Here is a 25,162-nt window from a genome sequence, read left to right as displayed (position 1 = left end):
TGAACCCATGCAATTGTTAATGCAATTCAAATATAAGTCTCAAAAATTGGAGTTTAATGGTGTTCACATGACAGCAACACAGTCCAACTGTGTCCTGCCACGAGTTAATCTCCTGCAGACATCACTGACTGGGACCATGAGGTGAAGTTTTGCAGAAATCCAGATATGCGAGGAATGAAAAAAATGGCATAAAAAACTAAGCATCTGTCTGGATACTTAAGTCTGTCAAAGGTGCAGCAGTACCTGAGGATTTATTGTGGGCAAGGAAAACCATCTTAAAGGGATAGTTTGACATGGTGGGAAATATGCTTATTTGAGTTAGATGGTTGTGTAGATATCTTAATTTCTTATAACCAAAACTAACAGGTGACAGTGACAAACTGATGCTTTAACAGATTATCTCCTCTCCAAAAACAGAAAGCAGTTTGAATAATTCACATGACAAAAACACAAATAGCAGCAACATTAAATGTTAATAAGTACAACAAGTACAGAAAGCCCAGTAAGATGCAGACAGTACCTGTATTTCAAACCAGAAAGTCCACGTAGGGGCATCAAGGCCGTGGGAATAGAAGACAAAATATTCTCCGCTCAGGTCGAACTGAGGCGTCCCGTCACCGAAGGACCAGGTGGAGAGGCTGGCTCCTCGGTGAGGCATCAGATACAGGGACATGTGACTGGGACCTGCACAGGACAGGACACAAGTTAACATATATGCACACATACACACCCAGATCAACCAGCTGGATAATGAGTATACACAAATGAAGCTGTTCTGGAGCTTTTGAGCGTACCACATGATCTTCCTCAGCAGATGGCGTTTGCTCAGTTGACGTATAAATTTGGGTGTTTACGATCCTTTTTCCGAGATTTTTTAAAGCCACCACGGATGTGTTGATATGTCCTCACAGTGCTCAGACATCTACATCTCTATGACAGCTGGGACGACAACTACTGCTGAGGAAGCTCTGTCATGATTGAAAGCTACAAAATGGATGCAGTGTTGAGGCTGTCAACTAATGTTTCCAAGATCAACGCTGAACTTTCAATCAATCATTTAATGTCTCAAAACGTCTCAACAGACATAATGTCAGTGCTGATGTAAACTCTCCATCCCATTTGATGTGTCACTGGATACTTTCAGTATGCACAGCCACTGCTGCCTGCCCTGTCTTTGAATATGCTGCCGTCACCAGCCAAGATTCTTCTGCACTGCTCATATGGCTCAAGTCCAATTTAAGTCACGTGACACTGGTGTTGAGTTGCAAGTCTTTTTTATAATAGTGTTTCTCTCTACCTGCAAGTCCTAGAAAGAAGGCACCATTATAGACGTAGTGTCCATCCATACTAACACGCCTGAAAATGCACATCACATGACTCATTTATTTGCTTGGAGTGATGACGAGTTTGAACTGTTACTGAAATTATCACAAGGCCGTCAAGGCGGTGGAAAACATAAACTGGGAGTTGTTACAAAGCAAATACAGCGACATATTGAAGCAGTACAGGGAGCATAATCCATCACCTGAGGGAGCTGTGGCGATGGGAAAGGAGCACTCACAATAAAAGGATGAAATTATAAAAGCTATGTTTTGGCTTGACATATTCTGTTACTGTTAAATTCTGATTGGGAAGCAAACATGGGTGTCTGCGTCATTGTTTTCAAAAGTCTTGATTTCCACCTATCCAGACTCAAACAAAACCCCAGAGCAACCTCAGGGTAAAACTGGTAAGCCGTGTTTTTAAAAGGTCTCTGGTTTGGGAATGTGGACAAGCCAGAGAAGTTTGGACACTAGGCATAAACGTAGCAACAGTTACGCATTTTAAAACAGAAACATATTCATGTGGATGCAGTCTTAGTGTATTTGTGTTGGTTTGGCGACATAAAGTGCTCCTGACCTTTCACACTGAAGGTCATCTTGATCGTCCCCCAGCTGGTCTCCTCTCTCGACAGCAGGCTGAACTCCACAGGAGAGCTGGGAGACACCTCTGGAGCAGGAAGGTACCAGTTCTTCCTGCAGATAGGAAGAATATAAAGTATTAAAGGTCCATACGTGAAAACAATTACATCAGAGCATGGAAACAATGCTCTCAGCTACAAGGCTGTGTTACTGACTTGCTGAGGAACTTCACAGGTAGGAACCAGGGGTAACCACAGAAGGGCCGGTCCTCATGGCAGCTGGTGCGAACGCTGTCGTTGATCTCAGGGATATGTGGTTGGATGTGCTGTATGCCTGTGTAGTCAAAACTGTTGATCCACAGACCTGAGTCTTTGCTCTCCACCTGGCCCTGGAGATTGTGGAAGGTCCGTGTCGTATGCTGCAGGAAGGTACACAAACATTTTTCATTTATTTTTTTTAAGCGCACATCTTCCTCCAACTGGCCTTGTTCAATAGCTGTTTTAAAGAGTGACTTTCTGCCAAAATTACTCTCTGTGATTCACATCAGCAGGTGGAGGAGTGGAATCAAAGCACTTTTATTTTATCACAAAAACTCATGGAGAGATGTCATGGTGTGCAGCGTCCCAGTTACAAAAACATGCTATATACAGTAGAAGCTTTGTATTCCACCTGCTCCCAACAAAAGATTTTAATCATGTAGGCAGAGGCTGCTCTGCGGGATAGTCACTTGAGGCAGAACAAAAAAATTGACCGAACAAAATGCAATATAATTCTGCAGCAGAAGTGTTTTTTACAACATTAAACTGTTCATGTTGGATTTTTACCACTTTGAATACAATTTTTTTTTTACAGAGCTAGTAAAATATCTTCAAAATCCAAAATGGAAAAGACAACTTTAAAGAATCTGAATGGAATGTATGACTCCCATACTGTGGAGAGAAAAAATTTGAATATATGAGGCGTTTCCACGTCCTTTCCCGAACAAGATTTAGATGCATGTGTTTCTGTGTGTATATTTGTGCTTCTCTATGTGTGGTGTGACTCTGAACCTGAAGGAAGACTCGTTTCGGCCGCGGGCTGTCAGGATTGCCTGAATAAGGAAAGAGGAGGCCACAGGACATCAACAGGAACATGACGATGAAGACCGAGCCCAGACCAGCCAGGATCCACTTAGTGCTCCGTACCAAGTAGATAAAATGCAGCTAAGCGAGAGAGAGAAATATATTATGTTACCAGAGTGGAGGAACAAGCTACGCTGCAGTCTTTTTTAAATTACAACAAACATCAGAACACTTTGGTGAAATGGTAGATTACACACAGAGGTTAGTTTGCTTATCTAAAGTCACACGTTTAATGTCAATAAACTGCTCAAACAAAACACTACTGCCTTGAGCTTAATACAGTAAAACTGGTTTGGTCATGTGTATTCTGTCCTGAATACACTCTCCAATGTGATCTCAAGGTTATTCTGCTGACCAAAAAAAACAAAACAGATTTGTTGTTCATTGTTGAATACTTACAAAGAAAGACGAGAGAAAAATGGTTGCTAGGGTGACCAGGGAGGCCATCACCACTTCAGGAGGTATCTCGGTGCCGCTGCGACCCATTATGGGTGTGAAAATCTCAAACACCACCCAGATGAGGAACATGAAGTGGACGTAAGGCAACGCCAGGCCCAACAGATAGAGCACACTATACTTCACTGATGCTCCTGCAGAAAAGACGGAGAGGATGCTGTTAGTCACAAAAAAACTGAACCAGACAAGGATCAGACCATTAAAACCTTTTGGTTGCCCTACAGCTATGAGAATCACGCTTAAAAGAATACTTCACCCACAAAGTGATCATTTGTAGTTGACTTCATGAAAAAAAAAGTTTTTCTCACGTCTCCAGTAAAAAGAAAGAAGGCAAAAAATGGGGAAACTTTTGATGACTTAAAGTCATACCAGTCCTCATTTAACACATCAAAACTTTATCAAAACATCCGTCTCAACCGTTACAAAATCTCACACAACTCGTGCAGCATAACACAAGTCACATTTATCTAGTCATATGCTCAGTACTTCTCAAACAGTACTTCTTGATGAGGAACTGAACTAAAAGTGAAACTTAATCTACGCTCTCTTCAAAAATGGACAACTTTGGACAGAAACAGTAATTGTACCTTGCTGAACATGGGAGCTACTGGTCTATCGCTGCCTCAACTGGAAGTCTGTTTGTGTTATTGTGTGACTTGGTGTTTTAAAGGACTAATTTGAATTCACCAAAGTCACACAATGACACAAACAAACTACAGATCGAGGCTGCAGTAGACCAGCAGCTACCGTGTTCAGCAAGGTAGAATCAGCGATATAAGGGCTTCAGTTCCCTGTCAGAAAGGGCTACCAACAGCAAGATGATGTGGTGACAATATTCTAAATGTAGATTTTGAGTGGGCCTTTTTTTTAAGATGGCTACAGCACATTTTATTGAGTCTCATGGACAAGAGGTGCACCTGCACTATTTTTGCGAAAATGTTTTAAATAGTAACACTGGTTGCCAGTTAACTTCAGAATTGATTTTAAGATTCTTTTAATTACTTTTAGAGCTCAACATCAGAATTGATTTTAAGATTCTTTTAATTACTTTTAGAGCTCAACATGGTTTAGCCCCAAGTTATATAGCTGACCTTCTGACTTTCTAGTATTTTTACATTACTTATACATAAATATTTTTTGTAAATAAAGTTGAGTTGAGTGTTTACCTCTGTGTTTAAATTCTTTTGCCAGCATCAGTCTGGTGGCCAGGGGGAAGGCCACCATGAGCATGGGCACATAGGCTGAACACAGGCCCTGCTGGGTCAGCCACACCAGGCTGCAGCACCACAGCAACAAGCTCACGTCAAAGTAGAGATCGCCCAGCTCCACCAAACGGACACCCTGCACAGAGAACACATATAGCAGCTTAACATAGAAGGGATATGCATGAGCAGATTAGAGGAGGTTGCCCTATGATGCATGCTGCTTTGAGAGGCGAGGAACCAGCTGATGTGCATTTGTGGAAAAATCTAACTGTTGCTTTACGAGAAGAAACCTTGGGATTAAAATTTGCTGACATAGAGGAATGCTTAAAGTTTTTGTGTGTGTGCCATGGCAGCGCGCACTCCTCACTCATCAGATAAGCAGCCTCTGAAATGCATCTGTTTAATTAAGGAATAACACAGAGCTGCTGAGGTTGTTTTATCGGCTGCTCATGAGGAGATCGAGTGTGTTGGCCAGTACCTGGTGTTTATATCTAGACTGTATCCTCAGTCCCGGCCTTATATACTTAACATCCATCACGAGTAATATTACATACACCTTTTTAAAAATCACAAGACAATCACTCACTCATCATGACTGCTGTGTATAAACACTAAACAGGAACAAAGAATCAATGACCTGATTTGAAACTTCCCAGTTCCTATAGCAGGGACTTTACACCCTGGCCTCACTTGTATCCTGAAACTAAATCTATAAACTAAAAAGGAACATCTCTATTACTACAGGAAGAATTCACTGACCTAATTTACCATGCATTACTGTAGGATGACTGAGAGGCTTGCTGCAATATTTGGTTATGAAGCACAACATCCCACAAGTACACAAGGCAGTATTGTTCCACTAATATGAACATCAAGATCACAGCTTCACTGAGAGGCATTCATCCGGTTCCTCTCACACGTTGCCTTCTGGTTGAATGACTTTTCAACTAGATGTAATATAGAAACCCTTCTATACACAAACATAATCTGCACAACAGCATATGGTCATGCAACACTGCCATGCAAATAAATCTGAAGAGGGAACTTTGTACAGTGGATTCTGGTCTTGACTGATGTGGGACTAGAACCCCTTCAACTCTCTGCATGTACTTTTGCAGCAAAGAAGTGATGATTTTTGTGTTACCTGCTTCAGAGTCATTGTGGTTAAAGCAGAACAGTGACTCTGAACCAGGGGTACTTGTACTGCAGAGAGTACTTCAGTAGTTGCCAGGGAGTGCATGGAATTATTGTGCTAGCTACTATGGTAAAATAGAATTTATGACTTGAAAAAAGAAGACACCTACATATTTATTCGACTCCATATTACACCTGAACAATTCTGCATTTCGGAGCATGAGAAAATAGTAAGCAATGAGCAGAACAGTTGAAACAGTTAGCAGAAAGTAAATGATCCTTGAAACACTTCAAAGGAATACTTCACCCTCCAAATGATTATTTGTATCCCAATTACTCACCCCAAACTTTGTTTTCTTCGCATGCCTTCTCAGTGAATTAAGACTCTAAAACCTAAGAAAATTCTTGATCAGTTGAAATAAAAGCGGTCCATGTTTTTTCAGTGTCTCACACAACTCTGCAGTATAATCCAAGTCTCATTTTTGCGGTCGTATGCTCAGTACTTCCAAAATTGACAGCCCTTTCCGAAAGGGAACTGAACTGAAAGTAAAACTTACCCATGCTCTCTTCAAAACCAGACTCCACTGACAAAAACAGTAATTTTACTTCGCTGAACGTGAGAGTTGCTGGTCTACCGCTGCCTCGATCACTTAGTTTGTCTGTGTTATTGTGTGACCTTGGTGTATCCAAACTTACCCCTTAAAACACCAAAGTCACACAATAATACAAACTAACTAACTGATCGAGGCAGTGGTAGACCAGCACTCCTGTGTTCAGTGAAGTAAAAGTACGGTTTTGTCAATGGAGTCTGGCTTTGAAGACAGCCAGGCTCACCAGAGGCATGCAAGAAAAACATTATCTTCATAAATTTAACGTAACACAGGGTGAGTAATTGTTACACAAATGTTCGTTTGTGGGGTGAAATATTCCTTTAAGTGGTAGAAATACAAATGCAAACTTGACCAAACCAATCTTAACTTGGACATCTCCACTGAATGAAAAGAAATTCTACTATTCACCATTATATCCACTTTTATATCATTTAAAATCAATAGAAATGAGCACATTTGGAACATGATGGATGGTGTTGATGAAGCAATACTGTACATCAGGCAAAAAAATGTTGGAAACCACTGAATCAGACGACCAAATGAACAATAGCCACAATTTTAGTCATTTATAGATGCAGGCATCAATTCATCTTCTTTTATGACTCATGTCTGTCTGTCTGCTCGATTCTAGACTCTTCTGTCAAAGAAAATACCATTTAAAAAATGAGGCCAAACATATATTGTGCTCTTTCAATAGAGATTTTGTTTCACTGGAGATGAAGCCTTATGTGCTCTGACTGGCACAAAGGTTAGTCTGTGTCCTTTTCTGGAAAATGGCCATGAAAAGCTGGAGTTCATTATGTGGTTAGCTCAGATGAAAATAAAGTTTCTGTGATGGTTTCAATCTCAAATAAACGCTTATATTTACTAAATGTCAGACGTACAATATGTCAGTTGAATTGCAGCTAGCTGCCCCTAAAATATACAAAATGTACAACGCACAGAGAGCTCTCTGACTGCCTCTGGAAATGCAAGAACAGGATTTGCTATCAGCAGAGATGCTACCATTTGATAGCTGGAAAACCACAGCGAGACAGGTCCAGTGGCTCCCAGTCTCATAGCTGGCAAATGATTGTGCACATGTGACTGACAGATGACTGTTGATCAGCCACCTCTACAATTTAGCAATCACACACAATGAGCTGTTGTTCTGTAACCACCAGGGAGTAAGAGGAACTGGCTTTCTCCTCTCTGCACTTTAGTCCCCATTAAATGTGAGCTCAGTGAGTCAACATGAGATATTAGGCTCAAGTGAATAGTGATCTCGAACAATAAACAAAAATGCAACGGAGGAAAGTATCGCTTAAGATTTTGATCTACATCCAGCTGGTCGACATTCTTTCCACTTGAACTGATCAAATATGTTAACACTCTCCTTTTGTATAGACTTATAGCTCACACTTCATTTCCCTATTCAACTTTGAAGTTAATTGGCGCATGTTATTTGTACTGAGGATTCAGTGAAGGCTGACCAGGGGTACTCAGAGACATCATCTAAAATATTAGAAATTTCTGATCTTGCAGTTCAAACTAAACAAAAAAAACAATCCCTACTATAAAACACAGGTGTAAAACCATCAAGTAGATGGTGACTTCAAATGACTCATATCTGAAATACCCACATCTATCACCTTTGCTGCTCTGTGTACTAAAATAATTTCATTTTATAATGCATGGTTATATTCTCGATCGTTTACTGTAAACTACTTAGCCAAAATTTTGCATGTACATAAAATGTCTGCTCTTAAAGTTAAAGTCCAATGTCAAAGAAAAAGTTAAACGTTTGGGGGAACAGGATTACTTGCTTTCTTGCCAAGAATTAGATGAGGAGATTGAAACGATTCTCATTTCTGTCTCTTCAATATGAAGCTGGAGCCAGGAGACAGTTAGCTTAGCTTAGCATAAAGACTGGAAGCGGCAGCAGCTCCTTAAGGGATGGTGGAAGGTGGATTTTTTTAGGGGGAAACAGACTAGCTGTGAGAAAGAAAATAAATGTATTTAGCAAAATGTCTAACCACCAGTGGTAGGAGGCCCAGGGGTGCTGGAGGGATTATAACGCTCATCTGGCCTGGGAATGCCTCGAGACCCCCAAGAGGAGCTGGAAAGTGTTGCTGAGGAGAGGGATGTCTGGACTACCTTATTCAGCCAGCTGCCCCTGTGACCTGGCCCCGGATATGCAGACAAAAACGGATGAATGAATGGATGAAAAATGTCGAACTATACTCTTTAAAGGGCCTCAATGCGAAATTCATTAGGTACCAGTTGTCAGGACTTGGTTCTCAATATGGAGGTGGCTGAGCCGGCTGCTAGCAGTTAACAGTGCTAATTACATTACAGCGCTACACACGGCAACAGTCCTGACAGAGCTAACACTGTTAACCGGGGGGAACAGGAGGATGGAAAATTCTGCAATGACGCTGTCCTGGTATCAGCACCCGCTGTATGAGCGCAGTGTAAAGTGGTGGTGATGAGCTAGCCAGTGGGATACATTCATGAACTAGCATGCACACAGACCCCGATCAGCTTACCACAACAAACCACAGAGAAGCTTGGATTACAACACTCACAGAGGTAGCTTGACATTTTTTTCTGCTCAGGACATCATTACTCCACTATACCTTTACAAAGCAAACAGTGGTTTAAGGCTGTGAATGTCACATACAGCACCTTTAAAGGAATTCTCCACTTACTCCATAGTACACGTTCTTGGCCAGCGTGTGAACGAGGATCATCTTTCCCGTGGCAGCAGCACCATACAGGCAGATGGAAGCGTAGAAGTGGTTGTACCAAAACATGGAGCGGCCCAGCAAAGTGACAAGCAGAGCGACAATCAGCACTGACAACAGGGTGATGAACCAGCTCAGGACTGCTACGCCTGTCGCACAGGCCAGTTCTCGAACATAGCGTCCACCTGAGAGAGATGGAGATGAATGAAGTAAATGAAAACCAAACATACAAGAACAGCTCATCCAAATCTTCTAAAGAAAAATGACAAAACATTTGGAAAACTGGGATTGGACAATTCTTTTTCTACAGTTTGCAAGAAAAACACTTGAATAAGCCAAAAAATGGAAAACATGCAACACACACATCCAGCACAGGAAATGGCATAACATGCATAGACAATAGGGAATGGCGACCTACCTCCATTGCCTGGCAGTGAGGCTTTCTTTGCCAGATAGAGGAAGGTGGCTGTGGCTACCATGTAGTTGAGGATGGTGCCAACACGGGCTGGGTAAGCCACCACAACCACACCCAGCAGGTCAAAAAACACCATATTGCCATGACGATACTCTGAGGAATCGGCTAACTTCTCTGACGTCACCAGGTACCTCAGGACTGCCAGGATGTTGTCGCCTGAAAACAGGAAGCGAGTTTCAAGGTGAAGAGCTTCAAAGCTGAAATGTAACACATTAAAGCTCTGTTGCATTTAGCTGCATTGTTTCCTGCAGTATAGAGCAGGAGTACACCAGCTGGACAGACAGACAGTACAGGCAGGACATCCTAACTTAAAACCCAAACTGGATAGGACACAATAGGAATTCATGGAAAGGGAAAAACTGGGGAGTAAATACTGAGCTTCCTCTATTGTGGTTTTTGGTTTCCACCATTTGTACATCTATCCTGACAATCAGGGGAAGGAAATGGTTAATATGACTGAATATGAAAGTGATAACCTCACTGTAAAAGGCTTGATCTTATAGAGCTGACACATCATATGCAGTGGACACAGTTTATTGATGACTCAGTATAACCCTCTGTCCAGCAGGGACAGGCTACACTGAGGTAGTGGCCTTTTTCTTCCTGCACAACCATACAGACAGTGTTTGCTGCAGCAAAAAGACCATGTCTACATAAACAGTAATCAATATACTAGTAAATGAAGGTGTGTTACTGTGTACTGAGCCTTACAATCTCTGCTTTAATCCACAGATACTTTACCAACTAGAGATGCACCAAGTTATCGTTCGAACATTAGTGATCGGCTGGTATTCTCCTTGCTGACTGCCATCAGCCAATAAGCAAATAAGATTACATTCACAAATGGCAGTGGCCAGTGTTTATCTACTATGTGACATCAATTTTGCACCAGCTAAATGTTGTTTTGGCTATTTGCGGAAGGACTTGAACAACCCTAATTCGAAGAAGAAGCAACTGGCTGGATGTGAATTTGCATTTCCTGGTATAACGAAACCTTTACCTTGCCACTGATTGGCTTACCCTAACGTTCTTAACCTGACCCTAATTAATCTCACCGGTCTCGCCTAAACCTAACCAACCCAAGCAACAAAGGCAACAGGTAATAGCCAATCAGAGGGAGAGTAGAGCAGGTCATGCCTTCATTATCCTAGGCAAAGCAAATTTGCTGACTGGACAAGATTCTGGTATGACATAAGAGCGAAACAGGTCCTGTGCAAACCTGTGGCTCCTTAACAAATAGAAGTGAAAGCAAATATCAGCCACGTGGGAGCAGGTATTACAGAAAGAAAGATCAGCGACATGTTGTTTGCATAGTTCCCATTTCCAGAAAAGCGACCACTCTCGGATATTGGAGGAATAATCACCTCTTTTTTCTAGTACTGGCACAAATGGCACAGACATACCCATGTGCTCCATGCACCAGCACAGACAGTGAGCAGCTGTTCAGCTCTGCGTCTCACATCTTAGATGCGAAGAGAAGCAGATTAAGCTGCAACAAGGCAGAGATGCTTAAGGTACTTGTAGTTAGTATAGGTATATAGGTAGTTGTATAGCAGGCTAAAAAGGCATCTGAGGCTGTCATTTCCTGTGACAGAGGACTATATTAAAGGCTGTTTCATAAATGTGTACAGCTGAAATTTTGCTCAGTCAAAGATAATGAAGGACTGAATGACCTGACAACAGTTTAGTTATTTTTATAGTGAAGATGTCTGTGTTTCTCTGGCACAAAAGGGGAATAAATAACACCAAAAACAAAATAATGAACGACAAAAAACGTCTGTTATGGCATCGGCTATGAGCCAAATTGTTAAGTTAAACACCAACATCAATACTAATCCAGAATTTCATAATCGGTGCATCCCTATTACCAACTATATTTACATTCAGTTCAAACATAACATGTATTTTATTGATAATTACACTATATAAACTGTTTTTAAAGATGTACAGAAGACATCAGACTGTAAATCATACACTGCTCTAACAAACAGCTTTATGGTCTTGCACATACAACACTAAACTCTCCCACACACACCTCGAACACCCTCGTACATGTACAATAACACTCGGCATCCAGCTCTCCTTCTATTCTCTAAAACAAACAACTATACTTTTATTATTTCCCATGACAGGATATGTGCAAGACGAAGCACAATTTCACTCACTCACACACACACACACAGAGTCGGCTGTTTCAGATACACTACACTTCCATGTTTAATGGTGTGTGTGAGAGAGTATGATGTGGGTGAGCAAATATGATTTTATGCCCCAAGCAGTAGAGTGCCAATGAGTATAGCGGTGTATGTGTGTGAGAGGGCAAGTCTGATTTATGGCCTAAATGTTCCTCTCATAGTTATACAACAGCTGTACACCAGTATACGGGACACGTAGAGGACTACACACGGAATTGGCTAGAATCATGATGTTGAATGTAGATGAAAAATTTGGCGATGTGAAGGATCAGAGAGAGGTCACTGTTTGGGTTACTGCTGCCCGAGGCCGAGTTTCTTTTATCTGTGTTGCCCTATGTACTGCTGCCTGCATGTCTGCACAGTTAACGGCACACACATACACAAACACACACACACACACACACACACACACACGAGACAAAGCTTCATTGTTCTTCCGCCTGGTAGGCTCACTGTGGCCTTAAAGTGTAAACAACTGAGTGTACAACATCTACTTGTTCATGTTGGGTTCACTGCTTAGCTACATGATTCTGCTTTGTGATTTACCCACGGCTTTAATTTCTGATTTCAACAAGAAATGACATTTTATTTCACAGTAACATTTACAACAGTTAGATTGCCGTGCTCTTGTTCATATATCGCCACAATAGCTTTAAAAATAGATCCAGCTTTGGAACAAAAGTGAATCTACACTAGAGCAATGCTAGCCTTGAACCTTTCCCACTTATTGAAAAGCAGAGCTGTGAAAAAAGAGATATGAATGAGCCGGTTAAGGCCAAAAAACCTGCTGTGTTCATCAGAGGCATCAACAGAGCAGAGCTACTGGTGTATCTCCCTCCTCCGTTGCCCCTGTGCTGTACCTACTCTCCACCATACAAAACTGTTCTGCATCCTTCTCTACAGACTAAAAATACCTTCTACCTACCTCTGAAATTTCACTTTCTCTCTCTAATAATTCATGCCTTTCACGGTTAGTTACTGTACACAGAATGAGAGGAGGGAGATGTCCAGTAGCTGCTGAGGGAGAGAGGAAAGATGCCAACTGTCTCAGGTTTTTAGTGCTGACTGACTAGATTCTCTGCTAAGTAAAGCAAAAATAATTCAGCAACACAGATGCACGAGGTAAATGAGGGCAAGTGCAACAGTAAAAGTCTGTAGCTGCAATGTATATACGTGAATGCATTTCTTAGTTCTCGGGGAAATAATGAGATCAGCTGAGTGCTGACCAGTCTGAAACTGAGGGAGATAAAGCACAAATGGACAGCATGTGTTTTGTGTTTGTGACAGAAAAACAGCGCTGGCAGCTGTTCTCTACCACACCAGTCTAATGCTGCAGTGACTGCTCTCTCCTTGACAACCAGACACACCCACCCACTAACAAACACTCAATCTATTTGCAATGAGTGTCAAATAAAAGCATAAGGTGACACCTATTTAAGTTTGGCACACGTAGGGATACGTAGGTGTATGTGTGTGTGCTGCGTACCGGCTCTCTGTATCGAGTCTGTCAGGATCCTGTCAGCAGTGTCGTACTTTGTATGATAGATGAAACCATTTTCAATGAAAGCCAAGTCAATGCCTGTAAAAATGAAGTACAAACATACACAGAATAAGATATAAAACATGGAATACGGAGGGCGAAAAAGACAAAAAATAAAAGCATCTCTGCTTTGCACCAGATTATCATTGTTCACTGTGACAAAGAAAGGCTCTAAACTTCCATTACTAATTTCTATAATGTACTCAATGTGTCTACAGCTTTAAACAAGCTAAATGTAAGACTTTTTAAGACATTTTTAATACCACTTAAACCACCAAAATTTGGGAACAAACTTACGATGGAAAGACACATCAAAACTGAAAAATATTCTCCGTATAAGAAAATAAATTGATGCCAGTTTAAAATTATCAGTAAGGCAAGATGACACTGATGATACGCTATGTCAGCGGTTCCCAACTGGCTGGTCACGGTTCAAAAGTGGGTCACAGGTCCATTCTGAATGGACTGCAAGTGATTCGTATCAAGTCTGTAAAAAACACACTTTATTTTTAAGTACGGTGAATTTCCGCCACAGAGCTTTTATTTTAAAGTGCTGTTTCCTGCTGCAAACAGCAAACCAACTCGATGGCATGCCCAAACACAAGTATGACACTAAACCTAATAAACTGTGTGGACCTTGAACTAATGACTAAGGAGAAATCTGGACCAAGTGGCTGGACCAGTTGGGAACCAGTGCTCCATGTGCTTATGGCTCTGCATGTGCAATTCCACTGCCTTGACCCCCCATTGTCCCAAGTTTTATAACACCTTTAGCATACAGTGCAGGTTACTTTGTATGCATTTCCAGGAACTAGTTTCAATCACTAGAGGTAATCTTAATTCTCAAGTCATTTATCTTAAACTTCAATTTGACCATTTACATAAACTAACAAGCAGTCTAACTAACAAGGCCTCAGATAACGCAGTGGGTCTGTATTGTTGAACTAAGTGCAAAGAGGGGGCAAAAACAGAGACACTGCACACATACAGGTGTGATGTCGAAGTCTATTCCCCTATCGAACAGTGTTTCCCTCCAGTTAACATGGTGTTTCCCAAAACGCCAACAAAGGAAGTTCACACGATGACATGAATCAAAACAATTTAAGACCCATCCAATCTGAATTTAAGACAATATAATGCCTTTTATTGGTAAATATGTATTTCAAGACATTTTAAGACTTTGTCTGCATTACCTGGGATGTTACCAAAGTCCCTGTAGATGCGAAAGTCAGTGTCAGAGGGGATGATGCCACTCTGGAAGACCTCCTGGCCGACCACAGAGGCAAAGGGGTGTTTCGCTGCGTGAACGTAGGCCTGGACCAGCCACGGGTTCTCTGGACCTTTTGGGAAAAGAAAGAAAAGGTCTCTGGGATATTTTAGATAATGGACAGTTATCTCACTCTCCTAGGTTCTGGCAAAAAGAACAATCATTGTGTAAAAGAAGGTTTTACTATGAGAGTACTATAACTCTTCTTCCTGCTGTCTTAACTACTTCCTCTTCGTGGTTTTAGTGATGTAGGCATTTAAGCTTGTTTAATGTATAGAGTACGTACATCAGATAGTGTCTAAAATATAAATATAATATTACAGGCACCTCAGGAATCATAATCAGGCTGCTGGTAATCCATATAGATACGGAATAGTAGTAGCATGCCAGAATGCAAATGATTGGAACAAGGGCATTTAATGCACACTGCAACATTGTCTCAATGTCAGACAGTAGATCTCTGTAACAGCAAAAATGGCATTGGCACAAATGCAAAAAACATGCAAAATAAACACAGAGAACTCCTAAGAATAGAAAATGCTAATAAACAAACTGGAAAAGTTCGTTTGGTACAGTACCTGTCTGAAAAACAACTTCCTTGCCCCCAACACCTGCAGCCTCCAAGTTAATGAAAGCCCGCACCTGCTTGGCCCACGGATGCTGAGTAATGAAACCGTGACTGGCCTGATGGAGAAAAGCAACAAAACAAAAAAAAAAACAGAGCAAAGAGTTAGTGAGAGAGAAAATAAGAATGTAGCGGAACAAATAAGACAAACAAAAAAAGACGGCACTTTTTTTCATATTAAATGACAACCCAAAGTGGTGACGACAGGCTTGTCTGACTTTCAAAGTGTAAAGCATGTGTTCTTGTCACTTCATTTCACCTGAAGGATATTTTCTTCTGCCCCATTAAAGAGGAAGATAACTCCATGATGAAGAGGAGTAGACTGGTTGGCCAGAGAATGGAGGACTTCCAGCATCACTGCACAGCTCACTGCATCATCGCTGGCACCTAAGACAAGGAAACCAGTGTATGTGTGTCAAAAAAGTACTAAAAGAAAACCTGCTCCTACCTGCTTTTCACATTTGTATCAGGCAACAGAAGCTCAGCTTCGCCTGGCATTTACACACAAAGACATGCGATCGTTCACCCAGATCACCTGCCTGTCCCGACACAGTGGCTCAGTTTGAGATTAGAACACATGCAGGAGATAGAGCCGATAACATTGATGTACATCAGACTAACACAAACACATGAGAATGAAGGGTGTAGGCTCTGAGTGCAAACATGTGAAGAATGCGCCTAGCTGGTAAAAAAAAAAAAAGAGCTCCCACTGCTTTGGTGAACACAAAGGAAAAAGGGTAATAGCGAGAAGAAAAGAACACGTGAACAGGGCATGTGATGCAGAAAGATTAGACAGGTTAGTGGTAAGGGACACAGTTTACTGGGAATAAATGCCCAAAGATCAGAGAGTAAAACTGAGACATCATGTGCTGCAGCTTTCTGTCTTGAATGAGTTCACGAGGTGGGGATGGGAGTCTGTTCGCTGTCTGTCTGGGTACCATTCATGCTCCTGTCGCTGCCACTTATATCAGCTACATATTAATCCTTGTCCCCGAAAAGCTCTGAGAGAGTTAAAAAGATTGCGGGTACAAATCAAACCTCAATGGTTCACCTGTGCACCAGAAATAAAGTAATCATAACTACTCTGACTTCCATCATCAGTGTACTGTGCTGACCATATTTACATGCATTAAACATGTGGACAAAAATATGTGCAAGACACAGAGCTATCCCTTTAGTCTTTCTTTTTTTCCCCTTTATTATTTTTAGCATAAAAAAGTGTTTAGAATTCCCAGGAATCAAAGGCTTGGCAGGCAGCGGTGGACGTGAATGTGTATCTTCCTGGTCCACACCTCTTGGCTGAATTTCCTTTTGCTGGTGAGGCTGTGTGTGCACATTTGTGTGTATGTGTGCGTTTTAAGTGGGAAAATATGTCCCTCAAAAGGCTCGAGGGTGTGGAGCAAAGCAGTGAAAATTCCTGATTTAACAAAAAGACAAAGAAATTAAGACCGTGTTATCTATCGTCAACAAACACTGTTATTACCATGCGGTCTAGATATGATTCCCTTTGGCATCAGAATTTTCTGGATTGGCTACATTTCACAGTTTGGTCCACATGACTACAGTGCACAGATGGGGGTATTATCATCATAAAACACATGAGGACGTGCATGATGAAAAACATATGGCTTGCGCACACTGTGACAGGAAAAATGCAGGTTTGTCATGGAGTCCATGACACAGAGATGCTTAAAGCTGTATGCTCATATCAGCATGCTAACAATGGCGAGGCTAGCATGTTGATATTCAGCAGGTATAATGTTAAACATATTCACCATCTTGGTTTTAGCGTGTTAGCATTTGCTAATTAGCACTAAACTCAGGGTACAGCTGAGGCTGATGGGAATGTCATTAGTTTGCAGGTGTTTAGTTTGGGGATGCACCAGTCAGACTTCTTCAGTTCTAATACCAATACCTAGGCTTTGGTTATCAGCCAATACCAGGTACCAATCCAATACCAAATTGACTGACTGGTAAATGGACTGTAGGTGTATAGTGCCTTTCTAGTCCTCCAACCACTCAAAGCGCTATTACACTACATCACATTCATCCATTCACACACACATTCACACACTGGTAACAGAGGATACCAAACATGGTGCCCCCTGCTACTCAGTAACCATTTACATGCTCTTGCACACTGAATTTAAATGCCCATATAAAATAATAGAGCAGCTGAAAATGCAAACATAGAATTGAATTGAACAGACTGGCCCAACTACCACCAATACCAGCTATATGAGTCACTATCGGCCCAATATCCTGTATCAATATTGTATCGATGGACCTCGAATCAAAGTATGTCTCAAAATTTTGATTTGATGATAGCGCTAGATTAAAAGTGAAGGGATCAGAGTTTGAAGTGCATTTTCTGGGAACCACAAATGGGAACCTCATAGTGGCGCTACAGTAAAAGTCAGGGAATCAACAAAGTCAGTGTGCTTTATCCTCTGCAGAATATGAATGTCGAATGACAAAATTTCAAGGTAATTTCTATAACTGTTGAGGTATTTCAGTTTGTACCGAAGTGGTGGACCGACAGGCCGACACCGCTACAGTCATGCTGCCATGCCAATGCCATACAAAAAAACAAAGGAATTTTCTGTAAAGTGCTCTTTAGATGAGTCACAGGACAGGACACAGCAGTTAAACCCAAAATGAGACACAACAGCACAAGATAGCACTAAAGAGTTGCAACAGCAGATTTGAGAAGTTATAGGAGATTGATGTTTGACAGCCCTTTTCTTTCGGGTAATTTAAGTTTGGCAGGTGTGTGAATGCTTTCTGCATGTGCCTACATGCAAACTGAGTGCTGAACCTGTTTGTCTAAAGCTCAATATCATCAGTGTCAGTGCCTTCTGTCAGAGCTCACCTACAGTAGGCAGAATTCTTCAAGAGAAGGAGGAAAGTTTTTGTACCTGGACTGTTAGCCACTGTGTCAAAGTGGCAATTGGCTAGCATGAGATGCTGCGTCCCACCCTTAGGCTCCAGCCTGACAGCAATGTTGGTGACACGGTCATAGAAGCTGGTGAAGCCTCCAAGAAAGTCAATGGAGAAAGTGCCAGTGGGACGCTGCACATCCACCGTGAGCTGATGGAGACCCGCTGCGGTCTCTGCCCGGATGCTCTCAATCTGCTCCAACAAGTAGCCGACTGTCAGGACTTCATTCTCCTGGCTGCCCACTGGCCGAGGGCCAACGCTGGTGATCTGCTCCAAGTGCCGTCTAGATCGTGAGGTAAGAGTGAGAACAGGGAGAGAGAACATTGGGATGCTGTTAAACTTTGATGGGGTGGAAAACCAAGCCTACTTGTTCCATCACAGCAGTGCAGCATCTTATTAATGTCCTGCTCTTCAATGTTACTATTGTTACAGACAGTGAATCATTGTACATATGTATGGACGGATGGCTGAATGAGGTCACAGTCCATAGCTTTGATTTTATAACTACCTTGAGGTTTCAAAACTTAAACGAGGTTACATACACATCCTGATGGCGTGGGTGTTTTTTGCCGACAGACACAGTTTGCTCATGTGAGTTTGTGAGAGAAACACCTCTTCTAAATTTTACAGATGCACTACTCAGGAGAGAAGACATACTTAAGTGCAACAATCGCTGATACTTCTGCTTGCTGACAGTTAAATGACGAAATGAAACCAGGTTCAAGTTCAGATATCTCTACAGACTCGCATCTTTCTTTTTCACTTATGTCAGACAATGAAAGCTGTGCTGGATGTGATAACTGTGAGCACTTTAGCCAAAATACTGTTGTATACTCTAAATAAGGTTTTCTACAGGTTAGCAATGCCACTACATACAACACAGTCTGATATTAGAGTTTTATTGGTGACTTCAAGACAGTATACGTAACGCTGGATATGGAGGAACTTCTGCTCTGATCCCGTCAACTACAGCTGAAACAAACAGTTGCTTAATCCATTGGGCAATCAACGGAGGATAAACTGGAAAGAATTTTTGTAATCGATAAATCATGATCAATAAAGTCATATTTCAAGCAAAAATGACAGCCAATGTTGTGATTCCCGCTTCTCAAATATGACGATTTGCATCCTTTCAAGTAAATTGTGATCATTTTTATGCCTCTGCGCCAGTGATAGCCGTGGCCAAAGGCATTATGTTTTCAGGTTGTGTGTATGTGTGTCCGTCAGCCGGTCTCAGTCCCTATCACAAGAAAGGGATTTCTTTAAATTTGGCACAAATGTTCACTTGGACTCAACGATGAACTGATTAGATTATGGCTGACAAAGGTCAAAGGTCGAGGTCACTAGTACGCCATCCGTCTCATTCTCATGAACATATTAACTCAAAATCACCCTAAGGGAATTTTTTCGTCCGCTTGGACTCAACAATGAACTGATTAGATTCAAACTAAAACTAATTTCAGTGATAAAATGTCACTGTGACCTCACAGGGCCATAACTCAAGAATTCATAGGCTAATAATGACAAAATTTCACACAAATGTCTAAAAGAAGTTATGATATCTTCTGTCCAAAGAGGTCATTTCTGGCCATTATTCAGTGTCATAACTCAGGGACAGACGGGGAGACATTTGGTCAAATACTGAATTGGTGACACTAATCTTGGGTGTCTTGAAACTGTGCTGACTGTACAGATCTTCTGTGCTGCCGGGTTGAAGATGTGTGTGAAGCATACACATTTTAGAGTTTGTTGTTTCTTTGCAGCACCTCCATATTTGACGGAAAATTGTCAACTGTCATGGCTACATATGAGTCTGGACAGACATTCTAGTTTTCACTATTTTCTAGACCAAACAATTACTCACTTCATTGAGAAAATAATCAGCAGATTAATAAATAATGGAAATAATTGTCATCTGCAGTCCTACACATTACATCAAAAGTTCAGGTTTTTTAAGAGAGAGTGGGACATCTTCACAAACACTGACTGGAGGTCTTGAAGTTGAGGGATTAGCAAATTGGGTGGCATCCCTCTTCGACATAATGAACTGAGAAGAGAGGATCTTTCCAAGATGAAAAAGATGACCCCACAAAAGACGGAACGAGAAATAAAATGACTTTTTTTCAGTTTGTTTTAAAACAATCTGTCTTTGTTACAGTATGTTTTCTATGTCCTGAGTTTGGACCATTGCCCTGACCCGCTCAGGTTATAATATCCTATGTCTCTGTAGAAGTCTGACCTGATCTTCCTCGTCGCTGCACAGACTCCCTCAGGAGATAGAAACAGGAAATTAAGCCAAGCAACCCATATGGTAAGAAAAAACAGATGCTTTTCCTCAACTTTTCTTTAAAGAAGCAGCTGCCGGTCGTGTTTTCTGCAGCTGTTCAAAAAAGGCCAATGTTACAGAAGCTCCACTGCCCACACCAGCAGAAGTGCTGCTGTGCTGGCTGATGCTCACAGTGGAGTCAACAATATAATGTCTGTCATCTAACCATGGTGGGTGAGGCTTTGTGTTGGTCACATTACAAGCATCGATCAAATGCATCAAATGCTTGTGTTTCCTTTGCTTTTCACAAGTCCTCCCTAATATGTAGCTTTGTTGTAGTGATTAAGTGGTACCAAATGACATTAAAGACATCTAAACTCTGGCTTTCATTTCATTTCTACAGCAGCGTCTGAGACATTGTTTTATGCTCAGGCTCATAATTCAAACCTGGACTGGCAGGGCATGGACTCACAAAGCCATGATTGTGACCAAAGAAGCTCAGAGCCCTAATCAGTTCAATGCAGCATGCCTGACTCATTTATAGAGCAACCAGCCAAATGATGGCAAATCCCGTCGCCAAGCACTTTCAAGAGCTCAACCGCAGCCCTGCGGACCTCAGATTCAGCACCATAATCCCCATCTCTCCTTCTCGCAGGGACTGGAAATCTGATAAAAGCTGTCGCCCTGTGCTTTTTAATCTGAAAATGTTGCATCTTCTTAGAAAGAACAGGATGTATAATGGTTTCTATAATCACGCAGGCTGCATTGTATTATCTATTAATCTGTTTTATATGTGTTGGATTATTTTTTAATGTTCATATTCATGTTCTGTTAAATGTACGAGTGCCTAAAGTGATGCTTTGAAATTGCTCATTTTGTCTGAGAAGTCAGAAAAAACAAAGGCATTGGAGAGACAAATATGTGAAACAGAAAGACAAGTTTTTCCTCACCATTTGTGGAAGTAGTAATAAACGTGCACAATTGTTGATTTTCACAATAAATTCTGTATTGTCGCTCAAATATAATAGACTACTGCCCATAATCATAGGGCAGCAACCACTAATAATGTTCATTATCAATCAACCTGGTGATTATTTTTTTAAATGATTGTATAATCACTTAGAAGATAGTAAGATGACCATTACAACTACCCAGAGCCCATATTGGCATCTTCATATTGCAAGATATTTAGATTACAATGATTTTAAAGTGATGACAGCAGAAATTTCTCACAAATCTTTGGGATTTTTAGCTTGATATTAACCTAAACAACTAACTACATGTAGATGCAAGAGCTATGTGCACAATGAGACTTTGATGAGCCTTTACGGTTTAGTTTTTATGCAATGACTCAAATAATTAATTGTCCTTTTCCTGTCCTTTTGATTTGTGTTTATAACCCACTTCCTGTTTAATGTCTACCTACATTATGTAAGGCACTTTGTATTTCCTTTAGGTGTGAAATCTGTCATAAAAATAAACTTGCCATGTTACGTTAACTGTCAAAACATCTACTTTTAGAGCTTTTAACAGGTTTAAATTAAGTTTATGGAGTAATATTGTTATTGCATCTTGGGGTCATTATGCAAGCTTCATGCAGGAGACTTTGACTTGATGGAGGCTACATTATTTAAAGACCAGTGCTACATGCTGCTGCACCTCCTCTCTCCTGAGCTGAACTGGTGTTCAAAACACCTGTCCGCCCCACAGGTTACCTTGGAGGTAATAGGTGGAGGTGTAGGTGGAGGGGAGGGGACACCCGGTAGTGGTTTCTAGGCGGGTCTGTTGCCAAACTAGAGGAAAGGTTAGCTGTGTCTCTGCTTCTTCGAGACCGTTAGCCAACATAGAAACAGCAAAGAGGTGAGTGTTAGGTACAAAACTCACCTGGCTCTCACTGCGTTGAAGTCGCCTGTTGGCTTTCCAATGACGAGCTGCTGTAACGACAAATGAACAAGTCCCCACAGCACCAAAATAAACACAGAGACCAGGGAAGCTGCCAGCCCTTCCCGCAGCAGATATAGGCTCACTTCGGGCTTCCTCTTCGGGTCACCGTTATAGCCGTTATCCCCACACCGGACCCGGGAACCGTCGTTGTCCTGCGCTACATAATTCTGTGTCCCGAAGGGTTTTATTCTCCTGACAGTGGTGTCGCTCTCCATTTTTGAGCCAGCGGTATATCAGCTGCAAGCGTCGCTCTCAGGCGTCGCTTTTTTTTTTTTCCTCTGGACGACCGACGGATCGCGCTGAGGGACAAACTTGAGTGAGAGGGCGGGCGACTGAGGCGCTTGAAAAATGAAAAGCAGAGGAGGAGAGATGATTCTCCACACACTGGGATCTGGTTCTCCCACATGACATGAGCACAGGATAAAATTAAGTAGATAAATAGCTGGCATTTGTCTTGTGACATTTTGACGGAATAGTTCGTCATTAAGGGAAATGTTCACTCTCTTGCTAACTATGCTAAATAACAAACTAGCCATCAGCTGTTTAGCTTAGTTTAGGGACTGTTCTTTACTTTCAGAGGAGGGATTGTAACTGGGGTGACTTTGTTTTTTTTTTAATTTATTTATCATTATTATTATCATATGATTATTATTTATTTATCTATTTTACTTGACCCTCCCTACCTACCCTCACCGAAGCTACACATATTTTTCCTTGAGCCTCCCTCGGTGGTAGGCAGAAAATGCATGACCCTCCCTCCACCATGAAGTAGATACTGGATTTTTAAATTTTACCCTTTGACGTAATGAAGTTTTTGTTTTTTTCATAAGTAAAATTTTGATTGATTTGGGTTCGGTTGGTACATGACGGTTCTAGATGTCAAATGAGACATTCAGTCTTGACCAACAAAAATAATACAAACAGGCTAATAGAGATCCATACAAGAGGGGGTACAGCACCAGTCCCAATCCACCATAAAACAATCAAAATAATAAAATAAAATTTGAATAAATTAACACATTAAAATTGATAGTGAAATAAATATATATTAACAGAAGCAGAAGCTGACAGAAGCATTTGTAGCACAAAATGTGAACTTCAGAAATGTGAAAATCCAAAAATTATTTCTGTTTTTACAGTTTCTGGCCATGATAAATGGTGTAACTTTGGCGATTAAAAAAAGTATGCCTGCAGGTTTTAAAAGAAAACGTGTTTGGAGGGCATGTTTTCTTTAAAAATCGGTGTTAAAATAAATACAAAATACCACCATTTTAATTTGTATGCCCCTCTCCTAAAATAGAAATTAAAAGCATAACTACCTCCACAGTGCTTAATTTTTTTTTTTTGACATGCCTCCCCCTTTCTGCACCACCCCCTCCCCCTTCATAAGTAACGAACAGTCCCTAACGGAAACGAAACCCACCTACTCGCACCCCCCAGCTCCAGGAAGTTACTGAGCACTTGCCCCACATGCCAAAGCAATAATCTGGAACATAACTCCTGTCATCCCACACCTCGTCATTTTTACTCTTCCTCCCTTGTGTGGATTATTAAACAAGTAACATCTAACGTTAATTAGCGAGCTTTAGAGCTTCTGGTAGTAGGATTGTTTTTGCTTTGGGGCAAGCCTTCTTTGTCCCAAGCTCAACTGACTGGCTGCTAGCAAGTTTCATGTAAATGATAATGCAATAATACGCAGTACACTCGGAAAGACACTATTCTATCTGCATAAAAGTTTCTTGCTGAAAGGTACTTCGCAAATAATTCAGCTTATATTAATATGACTCGACACATCTGGGCTTTTCTGTTGGATTGCATTAGCCTACTTGTGCAGGGGGGTTCATTGAGTTCATGTTAAAGGAACAGTGCAAAATTTCGGAAAACATTTGAGAGGATATAAATGAGAAGAGTACTACCACTCTATTATTAAGCAGCGTTTAATGTTGTAGCTGGTCTGGATATTTTCCTCTGAAAATGTGGTATAAGTACAAACTTGCAGGGGATGGAAATATTCAAGTATATCAAAATTATAACAGTACTTTGATACGTATTTATATTTAACCTCATTACATTTGTAATGATTTATAATTTCAAGTCTGCAATGTGGTTTTTAAATGTATGGGAATGCATTATATTGAAAGGTGTTTCAATTACTTTGTCCAAAAAAGTCGACCCTTTCTTTTATATTTGTAAAAAAATATATATGAAATGTGCATTTAGTAGCCTTATATAAAGAACTAATGTCATTATAATTTAATTGGCTTGGATTTATGTTGTTGCTGGTTGAACTAAGATTATGATGTGATGTGATTTGACACTGGTGCGATGCAGTTTTCTGCTGCTTTGTCACCACCTTGTGGAAGAAATTGGAAACGCAGACGAGAGGTACTGGCCTCACAATACACACTTTATTCATTACTAATTGAACACTGTCTTTTATCATGTCACTATTTTATATAAGTTTTAGAGTTCCAAGTAAAACTTTAAGTTTGTTACACCTCATTATCGTCCATTTATGTGAGTAGAGTTTGTGAAATATAAAAGATAGGGATTACAACCTGATAATTAAGTAAAATAGCAGCACCAAACAATACATACTACATAAGTAACTAAAGTTGTCAAAAAATGTAAAGGAATAACTATATTATTTAACACTGAAATATAATGGAGTATAAGCACAAGCCTAAATTGACAATAATTAAGTTTAGTAATGTACTCCACCACTGCAAAATACCAAAACACACAAGCTACACTGA

General features: G+C 40.9%; 1 protein-coding gene across 2 annotated transcripts in view; it reads right to left on the bottom strand.

The window, feature by feature from the left end:
- Positions 1–22,672, bottom strand: part of LOC126395218 (endoplasmic reticulum metallopeptidase 1) — a 32,015-nt gene extending 9,343 nt beyond the window's left edge. For both annotated transcript variants that reach the window (XR_007570423.1, XM_050052489.1), the window contains exons 1-14: positions 22,347–22,672; positions 18,175–18,479; positions 15,516–15,643; positions 15,210–15,315; positions 14,558–14,704; positions 13,311–13,403; positions 9,573–9,785; positions 9,119–9,339; positions 4,645–4,819; positions 3,422–3,612; positions 2,951–3,103; positions 2,117–2,319; positions 1,900–2,015; positions 521–684 (exon numbers count right to left, since the gene is read on the bottom strand). Coding sequence is in view for 1 of the 2 variants with exons in the window: in XM_050052489.1 (XP_049908446.1) it covers positions 521–684; positions 1,900–2,015; positions 2,117–2,319; positions 2,951–3,103; positions 3,422–3,612; positions 4,645–4,819; positions 9,119–9,339; positions 9,573–9,785; positions 13,311–13,403; positions 14,558–14,704; positions 15,210–15,315; positions 15,516–15,643; positions 18,175–18,479; positions 22,347–22,621 (2,490 nt within the window). In the remaining variant the exon portion in view is untranslated. The remainder of the gene's footprint in view (positions 1–520; positions 685–1,899; positions 2,016–2,116; positions 2,320–2,950; positions 3,104–3,421; positions 3,613–4,644; positions 4,820–9,118; positions 9,340–9,572; positions 9,786–13,310; positions 13,404–14,557; positions 14,705–15,209; positions 15,316–15,515; positions 15,644–18,174; positions 18,480–22,346) is intronic.
- Positions 22,673–25,162: the final 2,490 nt, after the last annotated feature.

The sequence above is a fragment of the Epinephelus moara genome, chromosome 9 (assembly GCF_006386435.1).
Source record: "Epinephelus moara isolate mb chromosome 9, YSFRI_EMoa_1.0, whole genome shotgun sequence".
Lineage (NCBI taxonomy): Eukaryota > Metazoa > Chordata > Actinopteri > Perciformes > Serranidae > Epinephelus > Epinephelus moara.
Note: the sequence above shows the minus strand (reverse complement) of the source record. Positions and strands in the feature narration are given on the sequence as shown.